Below are 26,628 nucleotides of genomic sequence, written 5' to 3'. Positions count from 1 at the left end.
TGTCATATGAAGTCCTAAAAGGCTAAACTTTATGCAGTCTTGTCAAATAAAGCAGTCTCTGTAATTAAAATAGCTTGTAATGATTGTCCCCAATAACACAGAAATAGAAAGTAACAAAATCAGCCAGTCACTATGAAATTTCAAAAATGATTTTTAGAAAATATTATTCATTTTAAAGGGATCTTTTGAAATAGGAAAGAAAGTTACATAATGCATTTAACCAAAATGTCTTTGCTCCTTTCCCCTACCTCCCTCTTTCTTATTCGTATATAGGTGTTATCCAAAACCCATTAGACTCTGAACCAGAATTTGTTTCTAGAAAGGATCCTGAGCTAAGAACAGGAAATAAGCAAGAAAACACCTCTATGGAGATAAATGAGGACCCGAGTGCATTACAAATGGATTATATTCTTGTTGACCATGAAGAAAACTCCTCTGAAAGGAAGGTTCTTCTTGAGCCAAGGGAAAATAAAACTGATTTACAAGAAGTCAGTGTTGGGTCAGAGCAAATGGAGCTTCCAAGAGAATTTTCAGCATCCTCCCAGGATATATTACAGTCAGATGCAATAAATGAAAGGGAAGGCCAGTCTGCAGTGGGACCTGTAATGCAGAATGATTCTTACATTGTGCCTCCAAAACTGGAAGATGAAAGGAGACCTCTAGAAAGCCCTGGGCAAGACCCAGGTTGGATGGTCTTAGGCCAAAGTGAAGTTTACAATGCGCCACCTGAAGACAGTTCCAGTCTGACAGAAACAGTGGCCTTGAGATCTGGACATTACATCACGGATGCAGATCAGAGACGGAGAGAAGCCGAACAGACTCAGGTCTGTGCAGAGACAAGGAAAAATAGTCCTCATGAGTCTTCAAAAATGGAGAAGTCCTCTTGCCAGGGAAGCCTGGCAAAGAAGAATAAGCATAAGAGTTCAAGCAAGGCGGATGGAGATGCTCTTTTGCTAAAGGTGGTTGCCCACGACAATGAATGGGAAATGCTTTCACCACAGATTTCTGAAGGGAGCATGGTCCCAGAAAAGGAAATGGAGGAGGAGACAGAGTTTCTTGACTCTGAACCAAGAGAACCAAGCCCAAGAGGGTAAGAGAAAATGTATATTACACCCCACCCACTCTACCTCCCCCACCCTGGGAATTTATCTATTAACATTTCAACAATCTGGGAATATATTGATTTTCAAAAAGAAGAGGTAAAGCCTTCAGATCATAGGCCAGCAAACTTGATGGTCATTTGTCAAAAATTTTAAATGTATTATTAAGGAGAGAGATTTTGGTAGCTTGAAAAAGGGAGAAATAATAACTATATTATTTGTTTATTAGTAATAATAAGTGTTGATTAATAACACTTGTTTAATAATAATAATAATACCTCCGTTTAGATAGCACCCCTACTGTGTGGACTGTGCCTTAGAAGCACTTTACGAATATCATCTCATTTTATCATCACAGCAACTCTGGCAGGCAGGTCACATGATTATTCCCATTCTAGAGTTGAGGAAACTGAGGCAAACAGAAGTTAAGTGGCTTATTGAAGATCAAACAACTGGCAAATGCTTAAGGTCAGAATTAAACTCAGGACTTTTCCTAACCCCAGATCCAGTGCTCTACCCACTGCACCACCACCAAGTGATACCAGGCTACCCTTATTTCCATTTCTACGGTTATTAGACTGATAAGTGAGGGGATGCCATAGAAATAGTATTCCTAGATTTCAGCAAGGCCTCTGACCCATTTCTTGATCTATCTGAAGACAAGATGGAGAGATGTGGGATCAGACAATAGTGCAGCTGTGTGGATTTGGAATTGGCAGCCTGGTACAACTCAAAGAGACATGATTTTTGGATTAGTGTCAAACAGGAGGGAAGTGTTTAGTGGTGTGTCCGGGGGATGTGTCCTTGGCTTCACTCTAGTCAAAATATCCACCGGTGAATTGAATACACTCATAGCAAGCATGCTTACAGAGGCAGCCAGCTGGCCCTAGTGGATAAAGCACTGACCTTGGAGTCAAAGACCTGAGTTCATCCTGCCTCAGACACTTGCTAGAGTCATTTAACTTCTCGCAGGCTCAACTGTTTTTAGTATAAAATGGGGATGATAATCGCACCTGCCTCACAGAGGTGTTGTGAGGAACAAATAATGAAAGTGTGAAGACTTTGCAAAACTTAAATCATGATATACATTAGCTATTACCATTGTCAAATTTATAGATGAGAAGAATTTGAGAGGGGCATATTGGAGGACAGAGTCAGGATGCAAATTTATTTCAATAAGCTAGAATAATTGGGTGAATCTCTTAAGGTGAGATTTAGTAGTACGAAAGTTCTCTACTTAGGCATGTTAACTTGAGACACGTAGACTGAGTCTCCACTCTGCTCACACACTCAGAATTGTACACTGATTTTAGCTTCACACCCTTATAACACTGTCCTAAATGGGCGATAATGCCCACTGAATCTGCTCACTGAAGCGCTGTTCTACTACCTGAGGGCCATTTGACCCCTGAATAGCCACATCTGGAAAAGATACGGATGCTTCTCCTCTGGGCCCGGAAGAATAGGTGCCTAATCCCCTAAGCTGTGCATTGCTGTGAGGCAAACTGGGTCCCCAGTTGCCAGTTCCCCAACAGGTCATTCCTCTTACACTAAAATTCTGTGAAGTGCATGTGATTTAAGACTACTAGTGACACCATTGTGATGTGTTCAGGAACCTTGGATGAGGTTTACAAAAGGAATAAGAGCATTCTTCTTTTCCAGTCAAATTCTCCCCCAGTGCTTAAATCATTCCTTGGTAGTAATGTACCCAGTGCTAAGTGCCCAGCTAAAGATTGTGGAGAATAGTCTGAGTAGATTTAAAATGTGGAATGAGCAAATTCCTCTCCTAGGAGGGAGAACGTTCTTTCCTCATTTGGGAGAGAACTGGCTGAACGACTGAGGGGAAAAAAGTAAAAAAAAAAAGTTTATGTACTGATGCTCAGGAGTCTGCCTTACAGGCTCACCAACATGTCAGCACCTTCTCTGTTCTGGGCTTTTTCTTTGTTATTCTGATCTTTTTTGCCTCCTATCAAGCTATTCTGTTCCTCGGAGATCCTCAATCTCTCCCCTGCTATAAAGATAGCAGCAGATGGAGCCCAGTAGCCTCACTGGCAGGGTTACACTATTTTTCTTGGAAACAAGGCAGTTTTTAGTTGAATGAACAATTGTTTGATCTCCTGTTCACATGGGCACCTGCCCCTGAAATCCAACAGATGGCACTGTTAAAAATGGCACTGACACTTTAATTGTTAATTTATTTTTTTCTGTTAATTTTAAGTGCCCATACCAAGATTTTGATATTAGGAAACTTTAACCAAAGTGGAGAGGAATAAAACTCTTATAGAAGACACAAAAGTACTGACAGGCATGCTAAATTAATTCAACATGTGTTTACCAAATTCCTACTCAGAGTGAAGAATTATACTTGATGGTGGATGATATTAAAATTTATAAAACAGGATCCCTGCCTTCAAGGAGCTTACCATCTAATTTAAGAAAGGAGAAGAGATATCACAAGGTGGTCCGTGGTTGAGTGCCAAATAAATGGTGCTGATAGTAACTGCTCTATGAATTAAAAGGAGGAAGAGATTACAACTGAAGTAGTTCAGGAAGACTTTACAAAAGGGGCGAGATTTGAATGGGGTGTGGAGAGATGGGTGGCATTCAGAATGGCAGAGAGGAGAGACTTCTGAATAAGGATACAATATGAGCAAGAGCATATGGAGAGACAGGGAACTTGTATAACACATGTGAGCATATGTAATGCAACCTGACAGTCTGAAATTCAAAATCAGATTTTCCCCCCAAAATATTTTGGAAAGCAACAGTCTAGATTTTCAGATTTTTATCTTAGAAAACAACACATCCTCTCTTCTTTTCCTTTTCTCCATTGTATTATCTCCTCCCTACTGTCTCAATAGAACATGCTATTGCTATGAAAACCCAAAATTTTCTACCCCATCCCAACATTCATGGCAGACCTCAGCACATGCAAATAGACAGAGACAGAGCCCGAGAGAAGTAGAAGCCTTTGATTTTCTTACTAGATCACATAAAAAGTGAAAGCAAATTTGTCAATTCTTCATTTCTTGAAGTGAGACAGATTTTTTTTAAAGAACAATCCATTATTAAAAAGGGAAAATTGGGTAAATGGTATGCTGGGTACTATTTTGCCTAGAATTTTTTTAAATTACCATTTGAATGATAAAAATGATTTGTGAAAACATACATACATAAATATATATTGGGGTCTGTAATTCTGGAGGGAAAGAACAGACCAGGGACCAGAGGATTCAAATGAAAGCACTGTACTCAAAGCATACATAACTGGAATTTTTTTTTTTATTTTTCATCTTGCCAAGTTGCAGTTAAGAGGAAAAGAGTAACTCTGTGACCTCATAAAGCTCCCATTTTGTGATATTTTGAGAAAATGCTCTTTGTGATAAGAAACTATATTAGGGAAAGCTTTGGGATAAGGTATTTAGAATTAAGTTGACCCTTAAATTTGCTGTCCACTTCTGTATCCTATTTCATGATTAAGTAAGGTGAGTGATTCTGCATTTAAAAAAAATTAAATGACCTTAAGGCTCAGTGAATTTTGCTGCTGGCATACTTCCAGCATCCAACTAGAGAAAGATGTTATTCTAGACCTTCCTGTCCTAGCCAGATCTTTGTGCATTCTTTCTTTTTACATTAATCATCCTTGGCTTATTTTCCCATATGACAGACCCTACAAAAAGTCCTTTTATTTCTGTGAGTGACAGACATAATATGCCATTAGCTCTTCCTGCATTTTTCATGAGGCCCTATAAGTTTCAACTTATCATTCCTCCAAACTTGTAGAGACAGTCATTTAAGGTCATGTTTCCAGAATCGTTATGCTGAGACTCTTTGCTCTGTGGATTCCATAAATCCACATACAGAATTCTTTTCAATTTCTCCCTTACTTGAAAGATAGGGAACTATGGAGGAAAATCCTCCCATCTCAACACTCAGTCTCATTTTTAGAATTCATTTTCCAATCAATTCAACATGTGTGTATGTGTACATGCTTACATGTATATACATGTGTAGGAATATATATATGTATATATATATATATATATATATATATATATACTCCTATTGTATATATAATGTATATGTATGTATGTATGTATATATTTCAGAGACAACTAGATGGCTCAGTGGATAGAGAGCACTGGACCTGGAGTCAGGAAGACCTGAGTTCAAATCTGGCCTCAGACATTTACTAGCTCTGTGACTGTTGCAATGATTCAGCTAGCAGCTGCTGTGGGGGTGAAAGACCAACACAAGCCCAACAACAAGAACTCTGCCAGCACAGGTTCTTTTGATCTGCTTTACTAAGGAAAGCGGCATTAAGGGGTTAACAATATTATTTCAATCCAACATATAAATATCATTCACTTAGTTCAGGGGGAAAAGCCAGCACCCTGAACTTCAGAGCAAATACAAACAGATTACAAACTTACATTATAAACAGACCAAATATAATTCATAGTTACCAAGAAACCATCAACATCTGGGTGAGCCGGGAGGCTCTTAGAGCAGCTGCCCAGAGTCCTGTGCCTCTGGGAGTGAGAGCTTCTAGCAAATAGCTCTATTCTCTCTCTTTTTTTTAATACTATTCTATGTTTATTTCCACTTGTCATCTATTTCACTGAAAGTGAATGGCATCTTCCTTCATAGGTCCAGTCTTTCCATGCTTTTCTTTTTTTTTCTTTTTTAATTTAAATGTATTTATTTAACATATTTGATTTTCAGCATTGATTTTCACAACAGTTTGAATTACAAATTTTCTCCCCATTTCTACCCTCCCCCCCACTCCAAGATGGCTTACATTCTGGTTGCCCTGTTCCCCAGTCAGCCCTCCCCTCTCATCCCCTTTTCCCTTCCTTTCTTGTAGGGCAAGATAAATTTCTATGCCCCATTGCCTGTGTATCTTATTTTTTAGTTGCATGCAAAAACTTTTTATTTGAACATCTGATTTTAAAACTTTGAGTTCCAAATTCTCTCCCCTCTTCCCTTCCTACACACCCTCCCTAAGAAGTCGAGCAATTCAACCTAGGCCACACATGTATCATTATGTATAACCCTTCCACAATACTCATGTTGTGAAAGGCTAACTACATTTTGCTCCTTTTCACCCCATCCCGCTTTATTGAATTTTCTCCCTTGACCCTGTCCCCTTTCCAAAGTGTTTGTTTTGATTACCTCCACCCCCATCTGCCCTCCCCTCCATCATCCCCCCCTTTTATTTTTTTTTATCTTCCTCCCTCTTCTTTCCTGTGGGGAAAGATACCCAACTGAGTATGTATGGTATTCCCCCTCAGGCCAAATCTGATGAGAACAAGGTTCACTCATTCCCCCCTCACCTGCCCTCTCCCCTCCTCCCACAGAACTGCTTCCTCTTGCCACCTTTATGTGAGATAATCCACCCCATTCTATCTCTCCCTATCTCCCTCTCTCAGTATGTTGCTCTCTCATCCCTTAATTTCATTTTATTTCTTTTAGATATCTTCCCTTCATCTTCAACTCACCCTGTGTCTGCTCTCTCTCTTTTACATATATATACATATATATATATATACACACACACATATATATATACAGACATATATATATACACACATACATACATATACACATACACATATACATACATACACATTCTCTTATACATATATATATATATATATACATAAACATATACATATATATATGCATATTCCCTTCAACTACCCTGATACTGAGGTCTCATGAATCATACACATCATCTTTCCATGTAGGAATGTAAACAAAACAGTTCAACTTTAGTAAGTCCCTGCAATATCAGGCTTCTCTTGATTCTTGTGTTTGAAAGTCAAATTTTGTATTCAGCTCTGGTCTTTTCACTGAGAAAGCTTGAAAGTCCTCTATTTTATTGAAAGTCCATATTTTGCCTTGGAACATGATACTCAGTTTTGCTGGGTAGGTGATTCTAGGTTTTAATCCTAGCTCCATTGACCTTCGGAATATCGCATTCCAAGCCCTTCGATCTCTTAATGTAGAAGCTGCCAGGTCTTGGGTTATTCTGATTGGGTCTCCACAATACTCAAATTGTTTCTTTCTGGCTGCCTGCAGTATTTTCTCCTTGATCTGGGAGCTCTGGAATTTGACAACAATATTCCTAGGAGATTTCTTTTTGGGATCTATTTGAGGAGGCGATCGATGGATTCTTTCAATTTCTATTTTGCCCTGTGGCTCTAGAATATCAGGGAAGTTCTCCTTGATAATTTATTGAAAGATGGTATCTAGGCTCTTTTTTTGATCATGGCTTTCAGGTAGTCCAATAATTTTTAAATTATCTCTCCTGGATCTATTTTCCAGGTCAGTGGTTTTTCCAAGGAGATATTTCACATTGTCTTCCATTTTTTCATTCCTTTGGTTCTGTTTTATAATATCCTGATTCCTCATAAAGTCACTAGCTTCCACTTGCTCCAATCTAATTTTTAAAGTAGTATTTTCTTCAGGGGTCTTTTGGACCTCCTTTTCCATTTGGCTAATTCTGCCTGTCAAGGCATTCTTCTCCTCATTGGCTTTTTGGAGCTCTTTTGCCATTTGAGTTAGTCTGTTTTTTAAGGTGTTGTTTTCTTCAGTGTATTTTTCAGTATTTTTTGGGGTCTCCTTTAGCAAGTCATTGACTTGTTTTTCATGGTTTTCTCGCATGCTTCTCATTTCTCTTCCCAATTTTTCCTCTACTTCTCTAACTTGCTTTTCCAAATCCTTTTTGAGTTCTTCTATGGTCTGGGGCCAGTTCATGTTTTTCTTGGAGGCTTTGGTTGTAGGCTCTATGACTTTGTTGTCTTCTTTAGGCTGTATGTTTTGGTCTTCTTTGTCACCAAAGAAAGAATCCAAAGTCTGAGACTGAATCTGGGCGCGTTTTTGCTGCCTGGCCATATTCCCAACCAACTAACTTGAACCTTGAGTTTTTCAGTGGGGTATGACTGCTTGTAGACTAACGAGTTCTATGTTCCACGTTTGGGGGGGAGGTGCCAGCTCTGTCAGAGCCGCACTCCTCCTTCCCCAAGGACCCCCAGTCCAGACTGGGCTCAGATCTTCGGCAGGCTGTGCACCCCTGCTCTGATCCACCACTTAATTCCTCCCACCAGGTGGGCCTGGAGCCGGAAGTAACAACAGCTGTAGCTGCCCCACCTCCGCTGCCCCCGGGGCTGGAAGCCGAACTGCGAACTCCTTCCACTCCCGCAGCTTTTCCCACTAACCTTCTCCGCAGTCTTTGGTGTTTGTGGGTCGAGGGGTCTGGTAACTGCCGCAGCTCGCATATTCAGGGCGCTAGGGCCCCCTCTGCCCGGCTTTTGGTCTGGATGTTCCACGCCGCTCAGGCTGGGCTCTGCTCCACTCCATTCCCAGCTCCCAGCTCCCAGCTCCCAGCTCTGTGTGGAATAGACCTCACCCAGAGACCATCCAGGCTGTCCTGGGCTGGAGCCCTGCTTCCCTCTGCTGTTCTGTGGGTTCTGCCATTCTAGAATTGGTTCAGAGCCATTTTTTGTAGGTTTTTGGAGGGACTCGGTAACAGAGCTCACTCTAGTCCCTGCTTACCAGCCGCCATCTTCCTGTTCTCTCTTTTTATACACTCTTTAGCTATCATCAAACATCATCTGAGTGACCAGAACTTAGGTTCCTACTATTGGCTCTGGTCTTAGCAACTCCCCTTATGACCCTGAGGGCTTCACGCCCACACAGGCTTAGCACCTAGTACATAGGGGCTTGGTCCTGGGGCTTTGCCCCTAGTAAGGTTCAATCAAAGACACTTAATTTATCATTCCAAAACAGTAAAAAATTCCCAACTTACTTGATATTATAGTGACCCTGGGCAAGTCACTTAATTTCTATTTGCCTTAGTCTACTGGAGAAGGAAATGGCAAACTACTCTAGTATCTTTGCCAAGAAAACCTCATAACAGGGTCATGAAGAGTCAGGCACAACTGAACAACAAATCTATATGTTTGTGTAGGTATGTATGTAGATCCCAAGTGAGGTGCTGTGGGCATGTTTCCAAAGCGTCAAGCATCTGTGGCAAAGCTGTCCCTCCCTAAACCATGTTCTTTACTGTTTTTCCCTTCAGGCTCTTGACTTTGTACTGAACTCAATCTGGAAGTCTGGGATTTGACATCAGCTTTGATTTTGTTAAATGCCAAAGTTTAATTTTGTCAACTGATATGTTTTATTGAAGCAATGATTCTCAATTTTGTTTTGTTCATGTAACAGTATTATTCTTTGCTCTGAGGAGTCATGGCACACCCTAAGAGGCTAGGGAGACTTAGCCATGTGCAGATAATGGCAAGCGTAAATTCTGTGCAATCCAAGGCACACAGTGAAACTCAAGACATTTTAGTGTTCTAGGGAATATAATTTTGAGAACCCTTACCTCAGGGAGATGAAATATTGATTATTAAGCATGAAAAAGAGTTATTTGTAATTATGATCCTGTAGCACAGGGACAAACAGACAATTAATAAGCCTATATTTGGATAACACCAACTTAGAGTAACTCATAGAATGTTCTATTGTTTCCATTTTAGTAAGGAAAAATCCAAGGTATAAAAAGATTAAGGTTCTCTAGTGATGTAATAAAATGCAATGATCTTAGAATTTTCAGTTCCTGACCTTAAAGACTATTATATTCTATTACTGCATTGATGCCTTAAGCATGGTTGCAATGGCACCAGGAACAGGCAAATTAGTGAGAGCCAAATACCATTACAGTATCAAGCTCTGTTGTATGTGGTATGTCAACAAGTATTTATCAGGTCAGTACACATTTATTAAGTATTTACTGTGTGCCAGGCACTGTCCTAAGCACTGGGCATATAAATGTAAGCAAAAATAAAGAGAGTCTTTACCTTTAAGGAGCTTACATTCTAATAGTGAAATGTAGCCCACAAAAGCACACTGAAAAGGGCTGGGTTGTGGGAAAGGTTCTCAAGCTGTCATGGAAGAGAAAGAAGTCCAGAGACTTGGGAGCAGAGCCCAGAAAGGAATGGAACGAATACGGCTGGTCCTGGAACCTTAAAATGAAGGTTCCAGGAGGAACTGGGCAATCAAAAGAAGGGGCCGTTGGGGTAGAGTGATTTTCCAGGGTGAGGAGACCACATGGAGCAGCTATATGTGGGCAGACAACTCCATTAATACAGACAGAAAAAAGATGGGAAGTCCTTAAGCACTTACCTTGGATTTTCTAAGTATTTTGGAATGTGACAGGAGGACATCTTTGGTGAAGGCGTGTGCAGGACACATTCTGTGAGTTATGTTCTATAGCAGACCATAACTTTATAATCACACATTTGACTGTAAGGTTGAGAGAATAAAATGTCAGACAATCATAGATCTAGAGCTAGAAGAGATCTAGATGAAAATGTACATGTAGGTGGTGATCTGCACCCACCAAAGAAATCAGCAATCTGTGGAAATAAAATGAATGATATAGTGAAGCAGACTGGGAGACAAAGTTGATGCAATTTAGTTGCCTTGTACAAGAAAACTGTTCCTATCATGTTTGTTTATGTTTAAGCATCAAACTAACAACATTTAGTGCTAGAAAATGTAATTGGCAAAAATGAATGGCACCAATTCTCATAGTGTCATTTGTAGAAGAGGAGGTAGTAGGGCTTGGCCTATCAGCTGGCCAGGTTTCCTTAGGATGGATCAATTGAAGGTTGGTGGAATATTAATTTGCCAAGTTTACTTTAGGTAAGTATTCTATGATATAGAACATATGCCATTAGTCGGCTGCCACTCCAAGTCACCCCCAGGCCACCTCCCAAGGCTGCTTTACCTGTTCTCTGCCGAAGTCCAGGCTATTCCTATGGTCAATTCTACAGTTAAAAAATGATGTTTTTCTGACATTCTTAACTTTGAAAAGGATGATAAGACAACAAGATTATGAAATAGAGAGGTATCATGGTGTAGTGAATAGAGAGCCGGCCTTGGACTCCAGAAGAGCGCGTATTCTGGAAGTGTGACCCCAAACAAGTCATTTACCCTCTCAGTGCCCCAGACCACTCTCAGTTGGAGAGAAGATGCCAATCTGCATTAGGAGACAACGTTTCCTTGCCTTGAATGAAGTTTGGTCAGCTGTCCCACAAGTTTTCCAAGTGTTCTTTGTCTTTTAGGAGAGTACAAAAGAGGTGATGGCTTATAGTTCACGTTTTAAGTATCTGTTAATATATGGACACTTTCTTAGCATAATTCCAAATTCCTTTTCAGAATACTTAGACCATTCACAGCTCCACCAATACTATGTTAATGTTTTTGTCTTTCCACAACATTGACTATTCCTATCTTTTGTCATCTTTGCTAATTTGCTGAGTATAAGATGAAACTTCTGAGTTGTTTTTACATTTATTGTTATTAATTTGCAATTCGTTCTTTGAAAATTGTTCCTATTTTTGATCATTTATCCACTGGTGATCTGCAGTTAATCTTATGTATTTGGTTTAGTCTGCTAGATGTTTTGATTATTAGATCCTTATGAGAGATATTTGATACAAAGTTTTCCTCCATTCACCTACCTCTTTTCTTATTCTAGTTGCATTGATTTTGCTAGTGCAAAAGTTCTTCAATTTCATGTATAGCTCAGCCATAACCACTGAAAATCCCTCTAGTTAGTAATTTTTAATTTATTTAAACAATATTGCAATTGTATCTTCTCCCCTCTCTTCTCTCCTCCTTCTCCCATCTCTTCCTCTTCTCACATCACCTATACTTTCTTTCACCACCTCTGTCTTTGCTGTCTCACATGAAGATATGGCCCACCTCCTTGTCAAGGCAAACTCCTCTCCCTGTACCGGTGATCCTATTCCATACCTTCTTCATCAGATTATTCCCTCTGTATCCCTACTCTCATTTATCTTCAATCTCTCTGGCTGCTTCCCTACTATCTAAAAACATCCCATGTCTCTTTTATTCTCAGAAAAAACTCTCACTTGATCCATTAATCCCTGCCTGCAATTGTCCCACATCCCTTTTGTGGCTTACTTCCTTTAAAAGGTTGTTTATAATCAGTTACTCTACTTCCTTTTCTTTCACCCTTTTCTTAACTCTCTACAATCTTGATTCCAGCCTCATCATTTAACCAAAATGGTCTCTCCAAAGTTTTAGTGAGGTCTTAAATGCTAAATCTAATGGTCTTTTTTTCAGTCCTCATCCTTCTTGGACTCCATAGCTGTTGACAACATTGATCACCCTCTTATCCTTTATATCTTTTATCTCTAGGTTTTCGTGGCACTATACTGGTTCTCTTTCTACTTATCTCACCATTCCTTCTTAGCCTCCTTTTCTGGATTTTTGTCCAGGTCATACCTACTTGCCAGGGGATATCCCTAGGGCTCTCTCCTGGGCCTTCTTTTCTTCTCCTTTTATACTACTTCTCTTAGGGGTCTCATCAGCTCCCAAGGATTCAATTATCATCTCTATCCCAATGATTCTCAGATTTAATTGTCCAGCCCCAACCTCCAGATGTAAATCTCCAACTGCCTATCAAACATCTAGAACTGGATGTTCCATAACCATCTTAATCTCAGTATGTCTAAAAGTGAACTCATCACCTTCCCCCTAAAACCTTACCCTTTTGCAAAGTTCCCTCTTACCGTTCTAGGCACCCATGCTTGTAACCTAGGTTTCATCCTTGACACCTTACTCTATCTCACCACCCATAACTAATCTGATTTCAAGTCCTGGCAATTTCTGCAACACCTCTAAGACATATCCTCTTTTCTCCTCTGATACCATCTTGCTGCAGGCTCTCATTACCTCACAGCTGTACTGTTACAGTAGCCTGATGATTGGTCTTTCTTCCTCAATTCTCTGCCTGCTCATCTGCTCTCTCCGCTCATCTGTCAGAGTGATCTTCTTACAGTAGAGAGCTGACCATGTCATCCCTCCCCCACACCTACTCAGTAAACTTCAGTGGCTCCCTATCACCTCTAGAATCAAATTTAAACTCCTCACTTTGATGTTCAAAGTCCTTCATAACATGTCTCCCTACTCCCTGTCCAGTCTCCCCTTAGTCTCCCCACTGCCCACCCCTGCCCTGTACTTGGTGGTCCAGTGATAATGTCCTCCTTTCTCTTCCTTACTCAGGACCCTACATCTCTTTCATGCATTTTCACTGACTATCCCCTATGCGTGGAATTCCTCCCCCTTCCCCCATCTCCTTGGCTTCCTTTCAAGTCCCAGCTAAAATCCTATCATCTCCAAGAAGGATTTCCTTATCCCCTAAATGCTAGTGTCTTCCCTCTGTTGATTACCTCCTATTTATCCTGTATAGACAAGTCTTGAGTGCACCTTGGTGCATTGACTCCTAGATACTGAATTTTATAATTATTTTGAATGGAACTCTTTATTATTTCTTCTTTGTTTTTAGAAATGCTGTTGGAACTTAGTCATTAGTCTTAGCATTGGAACTGTGTGTCTCTGACAATAATGAAATGAGACCTTATAGATTAATAACAGTTATTAGACTTTTAGATATGCTCAATGCTGTAGACATAGTCTAACTGGATTTTGGCAATGTGTGTCATGACACCTTTGTGGAGAAGTCCTTTTACTTCCAGCTTCTATAAGAAAAGAAATAAAGGGGTAGGAATATAAAGCCAATTAATAAATAAGGAAAATAGATCCCTGATTTGGAGGGGTTTAGAGTAGTAAGATAAGCCACAGATTGAGTTTGGGGAGGAGAAATTTGGAAGAAATGAAGGAAAATTGGATGCATAACAGTCTCCCCAGGTCCAGGTACTAGCCCCAATCGTTCTTTGGGCTGAAAAAGGATTAGGACCTGGTAGAACCCTTAAGGGAGATCTAAAAATGATTAAAGATGATCAGGAATAATTAGGGATTAAAACCTCAAGAGGTGGACTCAGGAAGGAATATGAAGAGGTAATGGGCATGATGAGGCCAGTGGCTAAGAAAAAAATAAGTGAACAATTGGAAAGAAGGTAAAGCAAATTGATATTATGGACACTTGGGTGAGAAGCAAACTGGGGAGAGAAACAGGAGACTGGTGCAAGACAAAAGCGATGCAGGGCATGGTTGTGGTGTCGATGCTAAGTAAACATAACCGAGTAGCTGTCACATTATTAACAAGTGACAATCAGCTAAAAGAGTTTTAAATAAATGTTTAAGGTTGAAGGATAAATACTCAGATGTATGGGATTTTTCAATGGCTGAAAATATCAATCTGTATGGAGAATGGGGGAAATTGTATGGTGACTTACATCAAGCATGGACCCTATATTTCTGATACAGTTGGGTGAATGCTGTTTGTGTTCTAAGTAAATGTTGAGCATCTCCCTCCCAGAACAGAAAGTGAAGGAACTCTAAAGATGCTTCTCCATACTTCAGGTTGTTAGTGGCAATAAAGTATCATGAAAGGAAACAGAAGCATGGGATCAGTGGGAAGAGAGGGAAGGATCTCAGATGGAGAAAAGGAGACTTGAACTTTGTTGAGATGTTGCAGAGTGGAAGGGTATTCTACAGAGGTGAAAGGAAAGGAAGAAGACAGTTATATTTTTAGAGCTTAAAACAGATTTGAGACTCTTCCTTCAGAGGATGAAGTTGGATATTCTGAGGAGGTAACTGCTGCTTATTATCAAAAGAATGATATTGTGATCCACCAAGGCTTTCAGAGCAGGGAATCACCAACCACTATTACTGCTTTGGGGTCCTGAAGTAGCTGTTTGTCAACCTGAAAACAAAGAGAGATAGGGCTATTGTCTTTCTGGGACATGTGTCCAAGACATAACAGATAACCTACCAAGGCTTGTGAAAACAGATGACTAGACCCTACTTCTGGTGATTCAGGTAGGCACAAATGATGTCTCCAGAAGGAGCCTAAAAAGTATTACTAATAATTATCAAGTCTTTGGAAAGAAACTAAAAGCCATAGGGCCACAGGTTTGATTTTCTCCCCTGTTGATCACTGAAGGCAAAGGACAAAGAAGAGAACAATTGATTTAGAAAGTGAATGATTGGCTAGAAGATATGTCTAAGAATGGATTTCTGAACCAAGGTTTAAAACAGAGATAAGAGATTCCCAGTCAAAGGTGGAGTATGCCTAATGAAGACTATATTTGGTAAGAGTGTATTTGCCAGGAGTTTTAAAAATCTAGTTAAAAGGGCTGTAAACTAAGAAAAAAAAAGATGAAGGAGCAAAAACATTTCCTAGGAATGTCATCCGAGTTAGATAGAATAGGGAAGTAGGAGGAGCTAAAGGTCCTAAAGCAGTCAAATTTGATCTCAAGGTATAACTGAGATTTGCTGGGATAGAACCTATGAATGGAATATGGATTTGAATATGTACATAATTCAAAAGAAACAGTATAGTAAGAGGTGGAGGGTAGCATTGCATATTAAGAAGATATGTTTGTAAGGAAATCAAGGAACCAGAGGCTGGAAGCATTGTTAGGGAAGCATTTGGATAAAGGTCAATGAAGGTAGAAATAGAAATGACGATTTTCATTGAAATATACTGTAGATCACATAGAGAACAGAAGTGGATGAGGAGTTTGGCACAGAGAAATAATGGCATAATTAATGAGGAGGGCTTCAGTAATCTAGGCATCTGCCAGTGTTTGCTCTCTGCCAAAACCAGATCAGCTAATAACTTTTTAACTTGTCTTAGTGAGAATTTCATCCTTCAAAAGGTAGAAGAACTGGGGCAGCTAGGTGGTGCAGTGGATAGAACACCAGCCCTGGAGTCAGGAGGACCTGACTTCAAACCCAGCCTCAGACACTTGACATTTACTAGCTATGTGACCCTGAGCAAGTCACTTAACCCTGATTGCTTCACACACCCACACACCCACGCACACACAAAAGTAAAAGAACCTATGAGGAGAAAGTCTGCTGTGGATCACATTCTTACTAATAGGGAAGAACTAGTTACTGGAGTAGAAATGATGAGAATGCAAGGGGGAGGTGAGCCCTTCCTCCCAGAGTTTGTGACAAAGAAGAAAAGGAAATATGGGTACAGTCTGACAGGCACATTAGGTTAGGGGAAATCAGATTTTAAAGGATTCAGAGGAAGGATAGGTAGAATCCTGCAAACTAAAATTCTAAAAGGAAAGTCTGTCCAGGAGGAATAGGAGCTATTTAAGAATGAAATTATTAAGACAGACAGGGAAACAAATCCGAGGGTAAAAAAAAATGAGATTTGACTGAAGTTCATGAATGATGTTCATGAACAGGGAATTCACCCACCAACTTAAAAAAGCACATACAAAAGATGAAAGTAAGTCAGATAACAGAGGACAAAAACAGGAAATCTTACAACAATTTTAAACTTTTAGCTTAAAACTACACTGAGATTTTTGGGACTCCTTGTATAAGAACATGGCACAAATAATATGAGGTTATGCTAAAGCTCAGAATGAGCTGAATCTGGCAAAAGATATTCAAAACACCAGAAAGCTTCTTGTTTTTAAAAAGATATATTAGGAGAGAATGGAGGCGGTCCAAGAAAGGATAGATACTTTGCTTGGGTGGGGGGTTGGGTAGGATGATTATAATCAACAACTGAAAGAAGCCAGAGATACTCAATTTTTATTTTTCTTCTGTTTTCTCTGCCAGGGAGAGAATGACCTTTTCAGTGGAAAAGAGAGAACAAAAATGACTAAGAGGGACTAGATACCCAGTACAAATTAGGAGATAGGCAGAAAGTACCTCTTTGCCCTTGATGAAATCCCATCACCTACACCACTGAATTGTGAAAGAAATGACAAGCATAATTGCTGTGCCTCTGTTAGTAATATAAAGACAGTGGAAAATGGGAGAAGTATCCCAGTATTGGAAGAATGCAAATGTCATTCCAATTTTCAAAATAGGGAATTTAAAAAAAAACAGTTTTCAAGACAAGTGAACTTGACTTTGGTTCTCGGGAATATTTGGGTTTTTTTTTTTTGTTTTTTTGGCAAGGCAATTGGGGTTAAGTGACTTGCCCAAGGTCACACAGCTAGTATATGTGTCAAGTGTCTGAGGCCAGATTTGAACTCAGGTCCTCCTGAATCCAGGGCTGGTGCTGTACTCACTGCACCACCTAGCTGCCCCTCTCGGGAATATTTTAGAATGGATAACTAAAGAGATGGTTCATGGGTATCCAGAAAGGGTAGAAAAGAGACAAGCAAGCATGAAATAAGTGCCAACTATGTGTCAAGCATTCTGCTAAGCACTTTACAAATAGCATCTCATCGTTCCTCACAATAAACTTGGGAGCTAGGTGCTCTTACTATGACCCTTTCACATTTGAGGAAACTGAAGCAAGCTGAGGTTAAATGACTTGTCCAGGGCCATACAACTAATAAGTTCTATGGCTGCATTTGAACTGAGGTCTTCATCACTCTAGGTCCAATGCTATATTCATTGTACCACCTAGCTGACTCTCAGGTAAGAGTGACTACAAAGAACCAGGATGGTTTCAAGAATAGGTCATGAATTATTTCATTTCTATAAGATGGTAGATGAGGGGGAGGCTATAGATAGAAATTATTAAAGCCTTTGACACACAGTATTTTAGTCTGTTTTTGTGAAGAAGATGGAGAGTTACAGATTAGAAAATAATGCAATTATGTGGATTCAGAACTGGACATAAGACTAGTGTCAATAGTTCAATGTTAACTTAGCAGAAGGTCTCCAGTGGGAGTACAGCAGGGATCTATGCTTGTTCCTCCTACTATTTAACATTTTTATCAGTGACTCGAATAAAGACATAAACAACATTCCCGTCAACTTTGCAGAGGACATGACAATTGGAGGAATAACTAACATTGCCTGAAAGAGTCAGGATCCAAAAAAGATCCTGACAGGCTAGAGTATTGGGCTTAATCTAATAATATGCAAATTTAGTCAGGATAAATGTAAAGTCTTAAACCTGGGTGCAAAAAATCAACTTCATAAGAACAAGTTGGAAGAGGCATGGCTAGGTAGAAATTTGTCAGAAAAGGATTTGGGAATTTTAGTGAACCTTGAGCGTAATATGAGTCAGCTGATTGATATTGCAACCGAATCAAGGTAATACAATATTGAGCTGCATTAAAAGAGGCATAACTTGTAAGGATAAGGAGTTGATAGTCTCTCTGCACTCTGCCCACATCAAACCTCATCTGTGTTATTTTGTTCAGTTGTAGGTACCACAGTTTTAGAAAGACTCTGACAAACTGGTGAAAATTCCAGAGGACTATATCAGGTATTGTGAAGGATGCTCAGTCTGTGTCATATGAGGATTCATTGATGGAACTATGGGATGTTTAGTTTGGAAAAGAGATGTGGGGCCAGGGTGCAGGGAGGAGAGAGAAACATGATTGGTGTCTGAGCATTTGAGGGACTGTCATGCGGAGGAGAGATTAAGCTTCTTCTCTTTGGTCCCCAGAAGGCAGAACCGAGAGTAATAGGTCGAATTCTCAAAGAGGTAAGTGAGTGAATGAAAAAAAGCATTAATTAAGTGCTTACTATTTGCCAAGTGTTGTGCTAAGCCCTGGAGATACAAATAGAAAAGCAACACAGCCCCTGCTCTCTGGGAGCTCACCTTCCAATGAGTGAGACAATATCCATCAGAGCTTTCAAATGCAAGTCAGATGGAAAGGTCCCAAGATCCTCAGCAGTAAGGCAGATGCTAATGGATCCACCTTAATTTCATTTTCATGGAGAAATGCTGACCCATTCAGCAGTGCTAGGCACTTTGGTGGTAAGAACTTCCCAGTTCTTCAGCATCTGGCTGTTGAAGAAACAAGGTAGGAAGCACCCACAGAAGCAGTTGTCAAGTTCCTTCTCTCAGGATGAAGGCTTTGGGGAATGGGATAGAAGTAGGAAAAGTGAGTGTTCTGGTGGGTGCCGCCACTCACAGGGCTTCTGGGCTTCAATCATGTAGTTGGCAGTAGTTGGTCAGAAGTTGGTGTCAGTGGTATTAAGGAAGGTAGGTCCTTTCTCTACATGGATTTCTCTCCTCAGTGATGGTGATAAGGATGGAGCTGGAAGCCTCATAAATTGTAACAATAGCTAGCACAGTGCCTGGAACTTTATAAGGACCCCAGTACATGCTTGTTGATTGACAGACTAATAAACACAACAGCTATGTCTGATTAGCATATGCAGCATTCTGCACCTATAGTCCTTTCCTTCTAGCAAGAGGAAGAAAGTGTGTCTCATCATCTGGACTATGACGTAACAACACCAACAAAGCCAATAAGAGCTCGCATTTAGATAACGCTTTAGAGGTTGCCAAAGTGCTTCACAGACACCTCATTTTATCCTCACAACAACCCTGGGAGGCAGGAGCTATTATTATCCTCGTTTTACAGTTGAAGAAACTGAGGAAGACTCACTTGTTAAGCGACTTACCTAGGTTTATATAGCTAGTGAGTATCTGAGGCAAAATTCAAACCCAAGCCTTCCTGTCTCCTGGGTCTGCATTGTATCCACTGAACCATCTAGCTGTCTCGAGTTATTCATGTGGCCTTCTATCTGAATTGGTATATATACACATACATACGTACACATACATATGTACACATACATACATACATGTGTGTGTATAAAAAATTGACCTTTTCTGGGTAGCTAGGGAATTTCCACATAAATAGATATATAGACATAGATATGGCTACAGAATAGATATAGATATATCTATAGATATAGCTAGTCAACATTTTCCGGGCAGCTAGATAGAGCGTCAGGCCTAGAATCAGGAAGGCTCTTCATGACCCCATTTGGGGTTTTCTTGGCAGAGATACTGGAGTGGTTTGTTATTTCCTTCTCCAGCTCATTTTACAGATGAGGGAACTGAGACAAACAGGGTTAAGTGACTTACCCAGGGTCACACAGCTAGTAAGTGTCTGAGACCTGATTTGAATTGATTCCAAACTCAGTGCTCTATTCAGTGTGCTCCCTAGCTGCCCCTGGGGTCGAAGGATCAGGGTTCAAACCCTGGCTTCCCCAAGTCAATCAGCCTTCCTGCGTCTCAGATTCTTCATCTGTAAAATGAGGAGACTGGATTAGATGGTTTCTGAGGTCCCTTCTAAATTTAAATCTATGTTCCTTGTTCACCTTGTATATTGTAAAAACTCCAGGATTTTAATAAAGAAGGCCAGAAATAGACAGAAGTCACCATCAGCTGTGCTCTACTGCCATCCCCTTCCAACCTCATCCGAAATGGAATGGCCGGCAGTCTTTCTGAGCAGTCCCCTGACTCCCCCCCCCCTGAAAGCGGAGGGGGCATCCTCTGAGCCAGCGCCACCAGAGCCCAGAGAATTGCTATTTCCCAGTGAAACTGGCCAGCCTCGTGTCATTTCCCTTGCTGGGGCTGCTTTGGTGGCTGGTACAAGCAGGAGGTTTCTCTGGAGGCAGGTGATCATCCTTATTTAGCTGTTCCACTGGTCATGTGATCAGAAAATGGTGGAGAAGGAGGATGTGTCTATATTCCTAGTTAACTGTTCCAGAAGAAGGATGCTAAAATGCACTAACAGGACATCCTCTTCATTCTCTTACTAAAAAGCCTCAACTCGTCCTTTGGAGGTAAGTGATTTGGTAGGGGGAGAGCTTGAATCTGAAAAGGGAGCGTGGTATAGTGGAAAGACAGTGATAGCTTGAAATGAAAAGTATTCTTTTAGACTAATCTATTACTATTGTTACTTAGTGGGGCGGGGGGAGAGGGAAGGAGGGGGAGGGAGAAGGCAAGGGAGAAGGCGCCGGTCCAACGTGGTGCCCTTGTCTCTGACAAGGCGGCAGCTGCGCGTGAATTCTGTGGCCGATCTTTATCCAGGGTTCTTTTCTCAGGGAGTAGATTCACTCTGGGTAATTAGAGGACAAACCCTTACTGCCCAGCTGGGCTTATCAGCCTCAGTTGTCTTCTTACCATTTGCATCCCTAAAGTGGAGATGGAGAGAACAGATGCGGAGTCAGTCCCGTTAATTGCTTAAAACCAGTGCTAAACCGGGAGCCCAGCAGCGAATTGCCATAGACATCAGAACAAGGCATAGCCCTGGGGAAGGGATTTTTTTCCCTGTTGGTTGTTGTTTTGTTCCTGATAGCTATCCGGGCACATGACTTCTCTCTTCCTTGGTAACACACTCTTTATTTTGTTTTATTCTAATGAGGCTTGTAAGGATCACCTAGAGATTCTAATTTGAAGGGAAAGTGCAGGATTATCAGTGTGGGTGTCTGCGTATTAGCATCAGATTTCAGGAACTTATTAGGATAGTTCACCCATTGCACAATGATTTCATTAATTAACTAATGGAACAAGTGAAGGAGATTGTTACCTGGACCAAAATATGGACAGGAGAGAAATGTGTAGGTTATGAAATATGCTCCTCAGATAAGTAACATTGGAAAGAAGATACATTACAATTTGTCTGAAATGATTTAATTGTGATGTTGTCTGATGGGAGAAGTTTGGACTTGAGAAGTCCTTAAAGGACCTGTTTCGACTCCTTGATTTTTAAAAGAATCTTTTCAAACTCAAAAACGAATTTCAGAATGTATGCTGCATATAAAATACTGGCTACTAAGAACAAATGTTGGGTGAGCAAAAGATGTGTTTGTGAAATAATTTTTGAATCAAAAATACTTTTATTTTAATATGTAATAGACCTTGGGGGGCAATGACAGTCTTTGTTGCCATGTCTTCATTGTGAAGTTAAGCATTTTAGGAAATATAGTTAAACACAACTCCAATTGTTCCCCCCAAGAAATTCAGTGAAAACTTCGGACTTTTAAATTGCTTATTTAACAAAATGGGAACAAGATTGGAAATGTACACTAAGAAGCAGAAGAGTCAGAATTTGAACCCAAATCCTCCTCCAGTTCTACTGCTCTGGCTGCTTCACCAGGTCAAAGTCAAACTGGACTTTTTCAAGTGACCAGGCAACCCTATAGGGTATCACAATGAGTTTCCTTTAACATTTCCATTGACTTCATCATCAGTGTGCTTTACCTCGTACTAGGAGGTAATTCTGAGTTTTCTGAGAACATTCTGAGAAGAATTATCTGCATTGCCAAATCATCACATCAGCTCCTGAGATGAATTGCCAATGGCCCAAAGACTTTCAGAAAGCCTTGTTAGGTAGATGGATGACTCAATCTGGAGTCTGAGCATGTAGGATTAGTTCTCGTTATAAGTGGAAATGAAAGGGCACAAATAGTGTAGACGGAAACTGCCTTGTTCTGTGTGCATGTGTGTGTGTGTGTGTCTGTCTGTTTCTGTCTCTGTCTGTCTCTGTGTCTCTGTCTCTCTCCATAGCTTTAAAAAAGGACCTTCCTTTTGATATGTTGGAGTTTTTACAGGCAAAGGATTTTCATTCAGAGCTGGGACTCTGGGTCCACCTGATTTGCTCCCTTTTCTGAAAATGGGTTCTCCCTCTAGGACTTTGTCACTAAATGGGAGGGGGCTGGAGAGAATGAGTGAGGCATGATTAGTGCTCATTATAACTGGCAGCCTCTCCCCATCCCATCTGACAAAGGCGTGTTTTCCCGTGCTCACAGTTGGAGTAGAGATGGTAATAAAAGAAGGCATTAAAGGCCAGCCATTTGGCAGGGGGACCTTAGCATCTTGTCTCAGCACCACTTCCCATTTCTGAGCTTGAGATAACTATCAGGCTGTCATAAGATGCTTTGCTTTCTGTTTTTCACATGCATTTTCCAGGGGACCAACTTCTAGTTAGAATCATAGCATTTTAAGAGCTGAGAGAGCCCTTAGACATCATTTAGTTCAATCTTCTCAATTTAGAGATGAAAGAAACTCAGAGAGATCATTTGACTTGCCAGTTATGTTGGAAATGGGACCAGAAACTGAGTCGCTTGTGCTTTTCTTACTCCTAGAGTCTTATTAAAATCTAGGCAATAAAATTTAAATTTATTAAACTTGTTTATTCATCTGCCCTAGTCTCATTATGAGAGTTGAGCAGCACTTTTCTTTTATAAGTTTGTCTTTAGCTGGAAGCTTAGAAATGCAAATATTTTGAAAACATGGATAGGAACAGGTAGGGTGCCTTTAAGAATGTACAGTGAGGAAGTATAAGGATCACTTTTACCAGACCAAAAATCAGGACACATGGCTGGTTGACACTTCATTAGTGGCTATGATGCAGTACCCACAATGTCATCATATACACGCTCACTACATATATATATATATGCATATGTATATGTATATATATGTATATGTATATGTATGTTTGTTTGTATATGTGTATGTATGTAAGTATCTTTGGACGGTACATCTTTTGGTAATAGAAATGTGCTTATTTCTGTTAATGGCACCTCACAATCATCCAAGTTTGCAACTTAGGAATTATTCTTGATTCTTCATTCTCATTCATTCCTTCCCCCACCCTGCCCTCCCCAACACAGTTATTCAGTTAATTGCCAAGGCTTGTCCATTCTACCCCTACCAGATCTCACAGTCATCCCATTCTTTCTACTCACATTACAACTACCCAAATCCAAGCTCTAAGCACCTCTCTCCTGGTCTACTACAACAGCCTCTTAATTATGATTTACTTACCTTCAGTCTCTCCCCCTTTCCAAGCCACCCTTCATGTAGCAGCCAAAGGGTCAGTGTTCTGACTATATCCCTTCCCGTCTAAGAAACTTTACAGGCTTCACAGTGCTTTTGTGATAAAATATATACTCCTCTGTTTGACATTTAAAACTCTTCACAGTCTGGCTCCAACCTATCTTTACAAACTGATGCCCCATGATGTCCTTCAAAGCTCAGCTGAGGTACCATCTCCTAGAGCCCTTTCTTGATTTCCCCAGTTTTTAAACCAGCCCCTGAAATTGCATTTATTTTGCACATCTTATAATGATTTGTCTGTGAACACGTTTTCCTTAGTAGAGTATAAGCTCCTTGAGTTCAAAGACTAGTGCCTAGCATTTAGTATATTTGTATTTAATTTAATGCAATGAATCTTTAGGGTCTGGTTCTCCATCTTTTGTGACTCTCAACATTTTCTAGCACGTATATTTGTATCGTAATACTGACTTGATTCATTGTTTGCTGACGTATTGAGACTTTGGGACATTTTGGTAAAACAGTGAGAAATCATATATGAAATCATTCATTCGTTTATTCAGTAGCCTGACTGTGTACTGTGTGAAGCAATGTGCTAGGGCTTGGGAGAAATACAGAGGTCCAGATGAGAGTTGATTCCTCTTCTGAGGAGCTTACAGTGTAGTGGAAAGATACGATAGAATGGAAATGAACAGTACTACTCAGAGATGAGAAACTATGGCCTTTCTGGTGAAGTGCCTGCCCCCAAACTACGTAGATACAGCTGACCTGGGATTTGAACTCAGTTTATCTGACTCTAAATCTGGTGTTTTTCCCTCTATGACCAAAGTGTTTTGTAGTTTCCTTGTGGAATTGCCGTTGGGTCTATAACATAGATGTTCACCTCAAAGCATATGCTAACGTAGGTGATAGAACTGACCAGTGTATACTTGGGGATTAAGTAAGAGAGCTAGGATTGAAGTCTTTCTTTACTCTTCCCTCTGTACCTCCTTCCTTCCTTCCTTTCTCCTCTAGACCATACTCTACTACGCCATGCTGCCTTCCTCATCTATAAAATTAGAAGGTTGTACTAGATGTTATCTTAGGTCCCTTTCACTCTATCAGTGTATCAATCGCTAAGAGAAAGGAAGAGACTGACTGTATGACTTCTCAGGGTCCTTTCTTTCCTTGACTGATTTTTTGACTGACTGGAACAGTAGTTTTCTGTGTTAACTCTTCTAGTCAGAGACTAAAAGGAAACCACACATCTAAATCAGCCATTGCCCCAGGAACTAGGTAACCACTGAAACAAAAATATGACTCAGCATCTGCTTTCTTTCCCCTCTGGTTCTCAGAATTGTGCAGGAGCTGATGATGAGAAATTGCAAGGTCTAGAAATTTCCTGTTCAAAAAGAAAATAGAATGAGGCAATCATTATTTAGTGGAGAAGCTTCCCCAGTGAGATCACGTGGGAACAGCTGAACATGCATTATAGTAGGGGGACAGGTAAAAGAAGGAGGAGATAGAAGGGACAGCTTTGTGACCCAGGGCAAGTCACTTAACCCTGTTTGCCTCAGCTTCCTGATCTGTAAAATGAGTTGGAGAAGGAAATGGCAAACCACTCCAGTATTTTTGCTGAGAAAACTTCAAAGTGGGTCAGAAAGAATCCAAACAACTACAGAATGGAAGTGGATTTTGAACACCTGAGCCACTCCTTCCTTGGTGTGCTGTTTCTCAACTAGTGGCCTGAAGTGGGAGTAGGGAAATGCCTTTTAAAGGCCATGTAATAGTCTTAGCCCAGCAATGTAAGTTTTCCTTGACAATTCACACTGGGCTTAGTGAATCTATATAGATTGTGCCTGGTCTTCATTTGTCAGGTGACCCTCAGTGGCTGGACATGAGTAGAGTGGAGCTTTCTATCTCTTTCTTTATATAATTTGGCTCTGGCCTACCTGCCTAGACTGCTTTCACATTAATCACTCCACTTCTTGTATTCTCTGTTTTCCCATCAAACTGGCCTGGGTTTCATGGCACTACATCTCCCACCTTCAGTGGACTCTCCTCCCAAGCTCTTCCTCCTTAGAATCCACCTCTTAAAATCCCTGGCTTCCCACAAAGCCCAGTTCAAATGCCATCTCCTACATAAGGCCTAACCTGACCCTGCTGGTCACTAATGCCCTCCCTCTTCAAAATAACTTTGCATATATTTTGTATTTGCTTGTCTATTTGCATGTTGTTTCCTTGCAGTAGGATATAAGTTCCTTGAGGGAAGGAAGAGTATCATTTTTGTTTCGTATTTCAGCCCCTTGCATAGTGTCAGGTACACAGGAGTTATAAATAATTGTTGAGTAATGATTTACCCCAGTACAGAACTGGGCTGAGGCACTAGGCCCAGCTGACATCACAGATGTAATCCTTAACAACAGCAATACAATAACAGAACGCGTTGAGTCCTAAATCAGCTAATCCTTTGAGCTTCTTCACAGCGCTGTTGATCCATGAATTATAGATGATTTGGACATTAAGGGCACGGATTCATCTTCTGCCATCACCAGCTAATTCTACAAAATTAGCACATGCCAATAAAGGAACTATGGTTAAATGAGTCAGATATATTACTAAGGTTAGCATATCCTTGTGGTTCCTGAGAGTCTCCCTCAGGACGTTGTAAAATTAATCAAGTCTTACAAATTAACTTCATAAAATGTGATTATGCTACTTGGTGAGGAAGATGTAAATAGGAGTGATATTCATTCTCTCTCTCCCTCTCTCTCTCTCTTTTTCTTTGTCTCTCGTCTCACATGCCCTGACACATGGTCTCTATCTAGATCAATGAAATGAAGATAAGAATCCATGGAGGTGTTATAATGATGGGGAGTTTAAAAGCAGGCTTAGATTGAAAACTGGAAGGGACCTTAGAGTTCATCTTTCTAGACCAACCTCTTTAGTTTACACTCAGGGAAACTGAGTTTCAGAGAGTTTAAGGGATTTTCCCAAGGATGTATAAAAAATAAATAACAAAGCCAG

The 26,628-nt window shown here is 40.4% G+C and overlaps 1 protein-coding gene across 1 annotated transcript in view; it reads left to right on the top strand.

The window, feature by feature from the left end:
* Window positions 1-26,628, top strand: part of PRUNE2 (prune homolog 2 with BCH domain) — a 267,872-nt gene that overhangs the window by 172,084 nt on the left and 69,160 nt on the right. Inside the window, exon 9 of the mRNA XM_036739295.1 lies at window positions 274-1,090. Coding sequence (XP_036595190.1) covers window positions 274-1,090 — 817 coding nt within the window. The remainder of the gene's footprint in view (window positions 1-273; window positions 1,091-26,628) is intronic.

This window comes from Trichosurus vulpecula, chromosome 9 (assembly GCF_011100635.1).
Source record: "Trichosurus vulpecula isolate mTriVul1 chromosome 9, mTriVul1.pri, whole genome shotgun sequence".
Taxonomy (NCBI): domain Eukaryota; kingdom Metazoa; phylum Chordata; class Mammalia; order Diprotodontia; family Phalangeridae; genus Trichosurus; species Trichosurus vulpecula.
Note: the sequence above shows the minus strand (reverse complement) of the source record. Positions and strands in the feature narration are given on the sequence as shown.